Genomic DNA, 13,574 nt, shown 5'->3' with positions numbered 1-13,574 from the left:
TCAAGGTATTCCTCAGTTTTAACTCATTCAAGTCATACTACATCGGTTCAGATTTGGCATTACCTTAACAGTGTTTACCTAGCTTTCCTTAAGAAGCTCTCTCAAATCTAGCTAATGTATAATGCTCAGATCAGCACAGCTGTATACACTGCTTTCAAGAATATGGGATCAGAGAAGCATTATATATTCTTTTTATCCAAGTGAAAGTTAAGATTATATTTGAAGTATTTATCATTTAGCTGACCAAAGAACAGATTCCTGATGACAGCTGTCTTTTTTTCTTTTTCTGTTGGTTTTTTTTTTTTTTTGGGGGGGTGGGTGGGTGTAGGGTGGAAATATTTTTTTTTTTTTGCCTAGATGCTGGATTTGTTTACATTTTTTGACTAGGAATAAACGAGAAACCTGTTAGTGAATGTGATGACGGTTTAAAGAAACCCATAGCAGAACATCATCCATTTTGTAAGGAAGACCTTCAAAGAAAGGACTAATTTTGTGAAATCAAAAGAATCTACCCCAAAATTTTGAAAGCTGCAGATGCAATGTGTTTGACAAGTATAATTACATTTAAATTGTTCTGATATTTATTATAGTATTTCTTAGGATGGTACAATCCAATAGTAAGTTTTTAATCATTTATTGTAAGAAATACAGAAAACTTTACTGTGAAACTGAGAAACAATAGGGGGTTTAGTTAGAAAAGTTTCGGCTTTCTATGAAGCCTATTCTGTGTGGACAACACTATCAAGCTGAGCTATGCTAAAAATTATGGTTAGCTACAGTCTATACTCAAAGGAATTTTAAAAGAAGTGAGCATACTGTAGATTTACAAAGGAAGTTTGGAGTACATTTATTCCCACTCTGCTGTGCCTGCTCCTTCATGAGCCACCAATTATGTCCTAACCTGAATTTCATTTGACTCTTGCCAAAGAGAGGAAGGGCTTTCAGATGAATTAACAGGAAGAAAGGTTGAAATAGTCAGAATAGTTAGGACCATGATCCCACCAGACATAAAAGATAGATATAAAATAATAGTTCCATCTGCTGCATTTTCAGAAAAGTTGAGTTTTAATACCAAGTCACAGAGTGACAGACAAAATAATTGCTAGCAATAAATTACTTCAGTTTTAGACACAATTTACCTTAATTCACGCAGACCACCACTCATAGGTGCTGAGGGTTGGCAGACAACAAAAACCAGTAATCCAGTAAGACTGTACCTTGACTAAATGAATCATAGCATCCTCAAAGAAAACCAGGTCCATTCCAGTACCACGGACATTCTCATTGTATGTTTGTAAAAACATATTTAAACAATTCCGTAGCTGATGAAAGGAGGAAATTGGCTTATAGATTTTGGGAATATCTGAATTAACTTCCTCTGACTTTTTGCCTAGAACAAAAATCAAGTAACAAAATCTTAGCAGTTTAAATGATTGATGAATGCTCAGTGTGGGGATGAGTAAGTGAAGGTAATTAGAAGTCTCTTTAACCACCCAGAACCAGGTTTATTATACATACTATTACATATTAGACATACATATGAAAGTGCTGCCTTTACCCTGCCTACAAGGAATGGCAAGTTCAGCTGCTTAATTCTCAAAGGCAATACCAGAAATAAGCAAGGAGCCTTCTTTCTCTACATCTGAAACTTGAATGATGAAAAACTGAAATTAACTTAGATGCTAGAAGCAAAAGTACCATCAGAGAATGAAAGTAAATAAATATTGCAGTTAAAAATTGCAAATATTCTTTTTTGTAACAGAAAAACACTCTAAGTTGATTAGTGAAATCAAACCAGTGAAAAAGAATTACTACTTAAATGGAGAATCACCACAACAAAAAAGTATATTCACTGTGAAAAAGCATACATTTGTTTCATCAAGTGATCTGAAAGGAATTGTCAACCCTTCCCTACCCAAAGGAAAGGAGGAAATATTGTCTCTGTCTCATCTTTCTGTTCATAAGCATTAATCATGCTTAAAGGTGATATGCCTTCGTTATAAGAATCCTTACTCAGCAAATAAAATGACAGAAAAGTTGAGGTTGGCAGGGACCTCTGGAGCTCATCTGGTCCCTTTTCTCAAGCAGGGCCACCTACAGCTGGTTTCCCAAGACCATGCCCATATGGCTTACGAGTATCTCCAAGGAGAGAGGCTCCACTGCTCTGGGCAGTCTGTGCCAGCACTCAGTCACCCTGACAGTAAAAAAGTGTTGCCTGATATTCAGAGGCAACCTCCTGTGTTTCAGTTTGTGCCCACTGCCTCTGGTCCTGTCACTGGGCACCACTGAAAAGACCCCAGCTCTACCCTCTTTGTACCCTCCCTTCAAGTATACGTATATATTGAGATCTCCCTGAGCCTCCTCTTCTCCAGGCTGAACAGTCCCAGCTCTCTCAGCCTTTACTGATAGAAGAGTCCTTTAGTCATCTGTGTGGCCCTTCATTGGACTCTTTCCAGTACATCCATGTCTTTCTTGTACTGTGGAGCCCAGACCTGGACACAACACTCCAGCTGTGGCTTCTCCAGTGCTGAACAAAGGTGAAGGAACACCTCCCTTGACTTGCTAACAACATTCCTTCTAATGCTGCCCAGGATGCCACTAGCCTTTTTTCCTGCAAGGGCACATCGCTGGCTTATGCTGAACTTGCTGTCCACCAGCACCCCCAGTTCCTTTTCTGCAAAGGTGTTTTCCAGTCGGGTGGCCACCAGTATATACTGGTGCATGGGATTTTTCCTCTCCAGGTTCAGGACTTTGCACTTCTCTTTGTTGAACCTTATGAGGTTCTTGTCAAGGTCCCTCTGGATGGCAGCACAACCCCCTGGAATATCAACCACTCCTGACAGTTTTGTGTCATATGGGAATTTCCTGAGGCTGTATTCTGCCCCATCACCCAGATCACTAAGGAAGATGCTGAAGACCCCTGGGGTACATCACTATTATTGTCCTTCAACTAGCCTTTGTGCCATTGATCACCACTCTCTGGGTTTGGCCATTCAACCAATTCTCAACCCATCTCACTGCTCATCCAGCCCATACTTAGCAGCAAATAACTGACAAACTTCATTGGAAGAGTGCCAACAAACAGACACCATGGGGTTTTTGATTGGTTGATGGATTGGTTTGGTTTTCCTCAAAAAATAATAGTACAGACAGTACAATTTTGCTCTTATTTACAAGCATTATTTACTCCATTAGTTTCAAAATTTCACTAATAATATGCTGCAGGATATATTTTTCCAGTTATCATAAGTCAGTCAAACAGTCAGTTTTGCTAAGCCTCCTCATACTGAAGAAATATATTATTCATATATTATCTCTAACTGGTGGAATTAAAATCAATTAAATAAGTAATTCCAGTAAAATAAGTATTTCCCTAAAGCTTAGTAAAGCACTGGAAGTCAGTGGAAAGGGAAGTAAAGGTGGGGAAAAAGCAATCGAACTATATTTTATTTAGAATAGTATCTGTAATATTTTTCCCATTTTAATTTTGTTCTCAATTTCCTTTTCACATATTTTGCTTTTACAAATTAGCAGTGGTCCAATAATCATGTGGCTTAAAAAAAACCCACCACCCCCAAAAAAAAACCATAAACCAAACTTACATATGTATATCAACCAGTTTCATGAAACTGCCTTTTACCAGAGAACCAAACTTCTCAAAATAAAGTGATGATTAATTCTCATTCAGTTGTCCTTTATCTTGCATTCTGTGTATGCCTGAAGTCACCTTAATTTCAGAATTCTTTAGCCCTGTATTGTTTCAGCATATAGGAACACTCCTTTAGATTAAGACCTAATTAAACTAACCAGCTTCTTATTTTAACCTGCAAAAACAGTGGTTACACAAAAGGAATATTCTAGGGGTAAATACATCTCTTGTAAGTTGAATGAGACATTTGAATCACTCGGCTGCTGAGAAGGAACCAATAAGGAATACAGCAAGGAGTTAATTGTAGTGATCCTTTTACAGTTTCAAAACATTTAAGATAATTTTATCAGATTAATCCCATTTCTGCAGTTTTATCATTAATGTGAAAAGACAGCATGATCAAGTACTAAACCCAAGAAAGGGCAGACATTATTTACAGAGGCAGCTAGTGTGATATATTTTAATATACTTATCAAATAATTTTAATATATTAAATATATTTATTTAATATACTTATTAAATAAATATATTTAATAAAATTATATAATATAAAATATATTATTTAAAACTCTTGTTTGGTCTTAAGATTCAGAATCACAAGTACTAAATAGCAATGTCCAAACCAGCTGATAAAAAACACCTTTGAACACTTTTGAGGGTCTTGAAAACACTAGCACCACTAACAATTTCTGTGAAGCTAAGATCTAAAAGTTGATGTTTGGGCTACTTCATTAATCTCAATTAATGAAAGGGACAAATACATTGTGCCCGTACAACCCAGATATACAGGGACTATATGTAAATGTATCACTAAACTGAGTATAGGGTTGTTTGAAATAGATGTCAGATATTTTTTTATATATTTAAGAGCTCAGAAATCCAGTTCCTGTTCTTAGACTTCCATTGTAATGGGCAAAACTAAATTCCATTAAAGGACAATTCAAACAAAATTCTACTTGTTATTCTTTTCACTTAAAGCCAAAACAGGTAGGGGTTCTCAAGGCTCTGACAAACACTGAGGACAAAACATACCCTTCCTAAATGAGGGCCTCTTACCTCCGACTTTGTATTTAGACGAAGTTTCATGCCAAAAGGCACATTACAGGGCAGGTACATTTAAACTGTCACCAGTTTATGGTGCTTCTTTTTGCATTTATTTTTCAGTTCAGCATAATGGTTTCTAGTGTAGATTCAGATTTTCACATTAAAAGTCACTCTTCATTTCCTCAGTATGTACTCTGACTTATATTTCAGTCCTCTCTACATTGCTGTAGTTTAGCAAGTTATTTAAGGATAGCGTTGACTACTTTCTTACTCCACTTTGCTTTTTACTTCTATTTGATTCCTTCCAATCAAACATTTTCCATCCCTTACTCTCCTTTTGTCACTGCCTTCTGACTACTCCCAACTATCCAAGAAGAGATTTAACTGGCATTTGACCACTCATGCCAACCTTTTATTGCTTCCACTATCCACCATTACAGTGATAGGAACACATATAATTGAATCATCCTATGGCTTAAAAAATGACCTTTCCCAAATCCCAAAAAACTGTTCTCTGTTCTTTTGCATCAACTAACAAATATTCCAAGGTAATTTAGCAAGGTCAGTGACACAGTGTTTTTATTTAAAACACAAAATGGTGTTGTTATAAGCAATATGGGTAATTCAAGAGGTTTTACTAGCATTCAGGAGATTCTGAAATAATACTCATTTGTTACAAAATCACGTATTGGGTATTTCCTAAGAAGTACTGGATTAGCCCACAGCCAGTATTTTTTTTATTGGGTTTCTAGGGGATGGCAGCTAGAGTGCTGTCCTTTAGTACTGCAACCCCACCATTTCAAGTCATTCATACCACACTGCTTTCTTCATTTTAGAGCAATATTAGACTCACGCTCACTATTTAGCAGTTTTGTCTATTACCACACGGGTGGAAATGGAAGCAAGGCTCTCCTATACAGATAATCTGCATATATAAATACAGCTTAAAAATCCCATTAATATAAAGATGTGCCACAGCGGGTAACACAGACTACCTTCTAAATCACTAGACAGAACAGCCACCCATGATGCATAAACTTACTATGCACTTTTAAGACATATTTCTATTAGCATCTATTTTATCGTACCCCCCTCCCTATTCTTGCCACCTCCTTGGCTATCAGAGTCCATCTTTACCAGTTCTTCCAGATGCATCCCTTAAGAAGTCAACAAAGAATGTATCAATTTCAGGATCCAGCAAAGCTTTTGTTTCTTCAAATTCCTCCTTGATGAGTTTTGCCACAGCTGCGTCAAACCAATTTACATCTTCCGAGGTTGTGAAACGATCAGCAAGAACACACTTACATTCATGTTTCCACAGTTTTATCAGTACCTATATTTAAAAAAAAAAAAAAAAAAGGTATTTCATTCAGATTAGGCTTCCAACAGAGCTATGCTAATTTAAAAGCCATGCTTTTATGTATTTATTTGTTTATTTTAGTATCATATTACCACTAGAAAACAAATAGTAGTGTTTTGGCGTTTATTCAGGAGAGATACCTTGAGTTTCTCATTCTGTTCAATAGCATTTCAGACTCACATCCAGTCAACTGTGCAAGAAGTCTTATTCTAGCATTCCAAACCAGAGTTTATTTACTGAACTAAAATTTAATTTACCTAGACCTAAAAACATATCCATACATGTTAGAAAATGTTTGTGCACTGATAAACAACTTTTTGAACTGGTCATTAATAGAAAGTGGGTAGAAATAAGAGCATAATGGCATGAAAAATTTCATGTCAAACGCAGATATCGCTCCCAATACTATATCCAAAGTAGTTAGAGAAAAAAGAGAGGAAAAAAGTGTGTTTATATTATTCATTCTCCAGATTCAATATATCTTTAATGTCCTTTGGTTTGGTCATAGAAGGTCCAAAGAAGGACCTTAATCCTAGCAGTACTGGTTTTAATCTTACACTATTAGTAGCAGAAAAAAATTCCAAATGCTCCTTGAAGACCTCTTGTTTAAGCAAGCCTACAGCACTTCGTACAAATAACACAACTATGTAAATTCTCAGAATTAATATCTAAATGTATACAAACAGATTTTTAACAAATATTTGTTATACTTTAAAAGACATTAATTGAGAATATATCAATATAGTCATCTTAGTGCTGTATAGTTTTAGCTTCAGAAATTAAAATCAATTCTAATATTTAAATTTTAGATGTAGTAGAATTCAGGAGCTTATTCAACAAGCAGAGAAGTACATTAAAAGTGAAGTGATTATATAAACCAAACGTATAACAAATTTTCAGTGATTACCATAAACATTGCTTTTCCAGCACTTCATGTTTCAGTGCTCAAAACACCAAATTACTTTTCCTTAAAACAATGAAAAGAGAAATGGTGCATAAAGTATTCAGCTTTTCTGGAAGAAAGGTAGATTATGGGAAAAAAAAATCACTATGGCTCATTAATATTTCTTCCTTTTAAGCTGTAAGCCAGAAATTATTTGTTAGAGAGATATGAGGCAGTGAATGAAAGCCTCAAGATACTAGTGGAGAGAGGGGAATTGGTGTTTTTTTTTTAATCAACATATACACATTTCCATTTGGTTAAAATAACCAAAGTTCATTGCTTCTCATAATTTTCTTTGCTTGCTTCTTTCAAACAAACTAGCATTTTTCAGTAATAGAGCAAGTAGATACAAACAAACCTTCTTCTGTCAAAAGAAGCATCATTTGTTACAGTTATGAAACAAATCTGTCATTTCAGTTAGCACTGTAAAAGCTAGAACAAAATTCCTTTGCCTCAAAAAAAAAAAAAAAGGCTGAAAAACTTTTTTAATCAGAAATTATATTTTTCTAAAGCAAACTCCAATGCCAAGAAGTTAGACTCTTCATCCTTTTTGCTACACTAATTATACACTAATTACAACAAAGCCACTGATGTGCTGCACTCACCTTTGGTTCATTGATCACTTCTGATGTAGCGTTCAGCATTCCTTGCCAAATCCTTGAGAGGTCTCGAAGGCTGAAGACATAATGGAACTTGGCTGGTGTTGGCAACATTTTTTGCTTAGTAGTCTGCCACAACCTGCGTGTCAGTGGAGCCAATTTGGCTACTGCTTTCTTCACATCTTCTGAAAATCCCCGCTCAGTACAATAGTGCCCTTCTGCAATTACACCTGTGAAAAAATTGCCACATGAAAGATTTTTCTAAGACACACTAGCGCAACACCAAGACTTTCGTTCTTCCTAAATTCCTTTGTCTTTTTTTCAATCCCAAAAGCCTTTATTAATTTGTTGAAATGGTTTTCTAGTCTTTCTTCAAATCTTGTTTCACCTGGCCTTAACACCGTTCTGCCACCAGCTCACCAGTTATTTAGCTCTTAATTAGTGGTCTGTTTAAAATGTTCTTTTTTCCACCAAAACAGCTTCCACAGTATTTGAATAGATCATCTCTTCTCTGAGACTAACTTGATACTGTCATTTGTGAGAGTCTAGTCATTTGTCACTCATTCTTAGCACCAGTAGCACCTTAGCAACTCTCCAGAAATGTCATTAGAACTAGGAAAATGGCCTTCATGCCGTTCTTCCTAACACTTAGCATACCAACAGATTCAGAGATATGACTGGACCTGAAAAATATACAGATTGATGAAACTGCAGGTGGGGAGTGATTACTGAAGGGAAATGTGCTGGTAAGCAAATCAGAGGGGGATTAAGCCTCAATTTTAATCACAATGTTTATAAATAGAGGGATAAAGAAAAACCAACTACCATTTTCAAAAACGGGATGGATACAAAGCTAATTTCCCTTTACCAAAAATTTTGTCAATGGAAGAATTGGAAGGCAGAGTACAGTTGAACACAGAAAATTGTCTCTTGAGCCTCTGTGGAATGTCATTGCGACCTCCCCCAGGGTGGATCATGGCAGCCAAAAACTGAATGTCCACAATGTTGGTAAATTCACCAGGCTTTTCCAGGTTATACAGTCCATTCTGTTCCATCAGCTGCCTAACTATCTCATTAGTGACCTGTAAAATAACCAGATATTATGTAACAGGATATCATACACACAACTAAATGAAATACAAAGCAAATTATTGAAATTATATTTAAGCAGTACTTGAACTACTTCTTGTAGTCAGTATATTTATTTTCAATTAATTCATGACAATATTAAACTAGATGGGTTCTTTAAAAAGACTGTTTAAAAATCAAACACTGCATAACAAATTTACCCCTTACTGCCTGACTGAGAAGAGAAGCCAGTTTACAAGTGTATCAAGGAAAGAAAGAAAATATTTTTTTCCTTCTTTTTTTCCTCCTTTACAAACTAACCTGATCTCCCCATTCATTTATTATGGGCATATTCACATCATCAATGAAGATTGTCATCTTTTTGCCTGCAGGCGGACCGTAAGTTGTGCCCATGCGCTTGTCCACATAACTTTCTATCGTACGCTGTTAAAAAGCAATTATTAGCATAGTTACAAAGAGCCCTTCCTTTCACACAATTCAATCATTTAAACATATTGATGGCTTTGTTGCACAGAATTTTAATAAGGAAGATTTAGCCAACACATCTGCTGGAGGTAATTGCACTAGTTCAACTACAACGTCTGAAATTTCATGCTATACAGCATTAGTCAGCATCAGATACAATAAATGTCTACTGTAGACAACCATGACTAAACAGTTTCATAATTTTGAAACCATTTCAAACTGATTCTTCATCTTATTCATTTATCAGCATAATTGATGATTACTAGCAATAAAGATTAAACTAATAACCTGTCAGATCTGAAAGATGTGATTCTTGAAGACCTTACCAGCAGACATTAATGTACTTCATAAAAGCATACGGCAATAATTAAACTCACATACATAAATAGATTTGACAAAATAACTTTGTTTAATAGTAGACTTACCACTGCTTTTCTTCCCACCATCTTTCCATTGCCCTGTTCTTTTTATGGTCCAGTTTTTACTTATAATATACCTAGTGAAAGTTCACTTAACCATGCAGATTCTTTAGTGCAAATACAAATATCTGCATTCTTATATTGTGCCTAGGCTCCTGCACAGTAGCCTGGAAAGCCTTTTTACACAAGTGGCATCAGTTAGACCAAGATTTTAGAAAGTCAGAGTAATGTAAAAGCACACATGTCATAACAGATAATGCTTTGGTCTAGTTTGTTGTCAGAGACTTGACTGTTAGACTTGCACATCTATTTCAGATGTCTTGATCATCAACAGACTATCATCTATCATCAATAAACAACATCTATTTTATAAAAATAATTACAAAAATAGATGTACCGCCACTACTTCTTGTTTCTATAGCCCAATCAATAGAAGGAAAAATACTAAGGAAAATAAGACCAAAATTACACACTTGTATATTAAAAATGTTGATAGTTTCTGCTATGCTATAGAACCAGGTGACAGATGATGCATCAAGCTTACAGACAGCACTTATGTTTACAGCACAGACAGTGCTTCAGCTCGGCATACCAAACCACATTAAAAATATTTCCCATATATATTGCCAGCAGGTTACAGAAACTTGAAATAATTCAAAGTAGCTCAGTACAAATTTGGACAGACAGTGTAGGTCAGGTTTTAAGTATTCATACTTCTATTTAGAGCAGCTGCACTGCATGTGATGCTTTTTAAACAAGTAATTTAATTTACTGAAATTTAAAAGGTAGACAGCACACTTTTTATGACAGATTGTTGTGGGTAACACTTATTTTACTCATGGCTTTTAGTGAAATCTGAGGGAAGTCGCTGACAGCTCTACTCAGTTAATGAGTTTGACATAAAAATTAAATGTGATGAAGCAAATAATATGCATGGTATTGTAACAGTCCAAGAACAGCTCAATAACTACCAAAGAAGTTGAAGGGAACATGGTTTTTACAGAAGTCTTTTGTCATGTGTTAGGACACTTAGTCCTTCTGAGCAGGTGCTTTTTAGTTTCTGTACTCATTTTCAATTAAATAAACCACTTTCAGAAGCATCTTAATGGCAAATTCTCAGAGCAATCTCAGAATCCAGTCACATTGTATTAGAAAGTGAATCACTACTATACCTGGAAAATTAATGGAGTAGTTGCAGATGAAAAATTCAAACTCTTAGCCATATGGCTTTCTGGATTGTATTTTGACATAAAAACTTTGATGATAACAGTCTTTGCAGCTCCTTGCTCTCCAATTAATAGGACAGCCTAGACAATGACAACGTATGAAATAAGATGAAACACAAGAGGCGTTTTGGAAAAGCCTAAGCAATCCCATTTAGCTTTTAAACAGAAATGAAACTAGAAAAATTTATGTAAAGGGAATTCTCAACTAGGGATGTGTGGAAGCAAAACAGTTACTGTCAGACTTTTGCAGGCCTCACAAGTTAAAAATATTCGCAGCTAATGGTCATGTCAGTCAACACAATTTAACTAACAAAGGAATGGATTATTCTTAAAAGGAGCTGATTATTTGAAAAAGGGTGTACCATTTAGGGGTTCAGTATCTAAAAGATTTCAGTTGCTGTTGTTATGTACCATATCCTGCTAATCTGACAGTTTTGGTGAAGAACAGGTTGCATAACTTAAAGGTACATAAGCTCCCTAACTGCCCGATGTGGGCAGAGTTCATATTAGCAGAGTCTAGCATTTCACTGGTCTGTGTGCTGCCCCCTCTCCAACAGCTACGCGAAAAAATTGTTTCTATTCTGACCTGATCTCAGCTGTAATTACACTTATCTGCACTACAGAAAGGACGGGTGAGGGGAAGACCAAAAAGATCTAGAAGCAGTGAGTTTACATGAATGAATGTAGCTCCTGGAAATACTATTTTATATTAAAAAAATGAAGTTCTTCCTTTTCAATAACATAATAATAGTTCACGAATGACAGTGTACTGTATGACAGTGTAATGTCAGCACTATTTAGATGTGAAATACAGAAAAGTACCTTGCCCTGCTTCGCGATGGTTTTAATAAGGAAATCCATTCTTACATTGTCAACATTAGGCACAAAAATGGAGCTGTACTCTGGAGTGCTGCTACTGGGATATACATACTCTTCAACACGTGTATTCCAGTGCATCCACTTACCTAATAAGAAAGAAATGAAGTTAATGTTTTAGAAATACAAGGCACTGTCATTTATTTTCCACTATGCTCACTCATCTGTCAGTGACTCTGTGTCATATACAGTAATTCCACTCTGTAAATTCAGACCAAAATTATAGAATCATAAATTCATAGAATCTCTCAAGTTGGATCTAAGAGGCTTACTCTTTCCTACATAAATTATGACAAGGACAAGGCTTGTCTATTTTTGTTCACTTGACAATTAATCGGCACAAAGTCCAGGCAGCTTTCTGTAGCAATATATCCACATTCTGATTTCTCACAGGAAACAGGGAAAAAGCCTTACACAAGTAAAGCACAGCTGTAAAAAAACCCTTCTTTTGTGTTCCTTAGGAAGCTACAAAAAATATCTGAATTAATTCTGCAAAAGAAACTATTTTAAAATTACTTTTAAGTTTTACCCCATACCACCCAGCTGTGTTACTAACCGTCCGATGACACATAATAATCAAACATGGTATCTTCACTGCCTTCTGGGATACAGGGAAGATCAAGTTTTATTGTTGCATGGTTTCGAAGCCAGTGCTCCATTTTGCATCTGTCTTCCAGTTCTAGTAATGCTCCTACACTCCACATAAGGGAGAAGATGTACAGCCTTTCCAAGTATTTTGGAGCCAATTCCCCTCCTTGCTCCTGAAGGATTAAGTTAGGTTTTTATTTTCAATAGCTGGAAAATTCTACTTGATAATCATTAGTAACATCAGATTAAAAGCCTTCAGTCATATTTACTGGTGTCTTTGTCAATTAATAGACTGAAACGCTATCAAGTAGACCACAAAATAAAGAAAAGCACCCTGTAAACATCACTTTTAGTCAACCATTACAGCATGTGATCTGTTTAAGTTCTGGTTTATAATGTGATAATGATCCACCCAAAAAAAAACAGAAGGAAAACTGCTGTCTGATGCATGCTACATGTCAGTACTCAACATCAAATCCAAATGTGAAAAAGGGCACATCCTAGCTATTATTTTCTAAAGAAAAAGAAAGTATTCCTTACCAACCTGCATCTTCATTTATATTCCAAGTCATCAAAGAATCTCCTCTCTACTTAACCTCATAACTTTACATTATCTCCATTAGACTAAGTAAATATTAAAAAAAACCCGACAGTACCTTAGGTGGGATAAGGCCCTGCAGCATATTAATGCTCTGCATAATCACAAAGGCTTCCAACAACTCAGTCTTGCACTGCAGAGACTGAATGGTGAAACGGTATAAGTCTGGGAATGATGAAGAATACAGCTGACGTAGAATTTCAGCTTCTTGGAAGGAACATCTTTTCAAAAATCCCTGTTAAAAAGCATGGTGAGAAAATAAATCTGATTCCCAATGCAAGTGTCAGCAAATTCTAAATGTCCAGTGAGCATGGAAAGTTGATTTCTTTTTGGGGGAGGCTCAGATTCCCTGCCTGTTGGGCAGGGTTTGGCTAGCAGAAAGTCAAACTTTACCCAAGTATGCATAATTCCTACTGGATATTAATCAGGGACACTGAAATAAAAAAGCACTTCAAAATTTTCAACAGCACAAAACCCGTTCTTTTCAAATATTTTTAATCACAATGGCTGTTTAAGGTATACAACAAATTTTCAAACAAACATCTTATGTACTGAACACAAGTTTGATTTATTTTGCACAATGTTAGTCCCTAGCAGTGATATAGGGTACCCCAGGGTAGTTGCAGAAAATATCAATATTTCAGGGGTGGTGTAAGGGACAAGGCCCAAGTGACTGTACTGTGGGCCTGGGCAACACCCCAGGAGAAGGCTCCAGAGG

At 35.9% G+C, this 13,574-nt stretch overlaps 1 protein-coding gene across 1 annotated transcript in view; it reads right to left on the bottom strand.

Annotated features, from left to right (window-relative positions):
• DNAH5 (dynein axonemal heavy chain 5) overlaps nucleotides 1–13,574 on the bottom strand; it is a 120,078-nt gene that overhangs the window by 40,849 nt on the left and 65,655 nt on the right. The window contains 9 exon segments of the mRNA XM_037382298.1: nucleotides 1,218–1,390; nucleotides 5,831–6,026; nucleotides 7,602–7,825; nucleotides 8,464–8,677; nucleotides 8,985–9,107; nucleotides 10,741–10,875; nucleotides 11,617–11,759; nucleotides 12,227–12,431; nucleotides 12,915–13,091. Coding sequence (XP_037238195.1) covers nucleotides 1,218–1,390; nucleotides 5,831–6,026; nucleotides 7,602–7,825; nucleotides 8,464–8,677; nucleotides 8,985–9,107; nucleotides 10,741–10,875; nucleotides 11,617–11,759; nucleotides 12,227–12,431; nucleotides 12,915–13,091 — 1,590 coding nt within the window.

This window comes from Falco rusticolus, chromosome 3 (genome assembly GCF_015220075.1).
Source record: "Falco rusticolus isolate bFalRus1 chromosome 3, bFalRus1.pri, whole genome shotgun sequence".
NCBI classification, from domain to species: Eukaryota; Metazoa; Chordata; class Aves; order Falconiformes; family Falconidae; genus Falco; species Falco rusticolus.
This window is presented reverse-complemented; position numbering and strand designations above follow the sequence as displayed.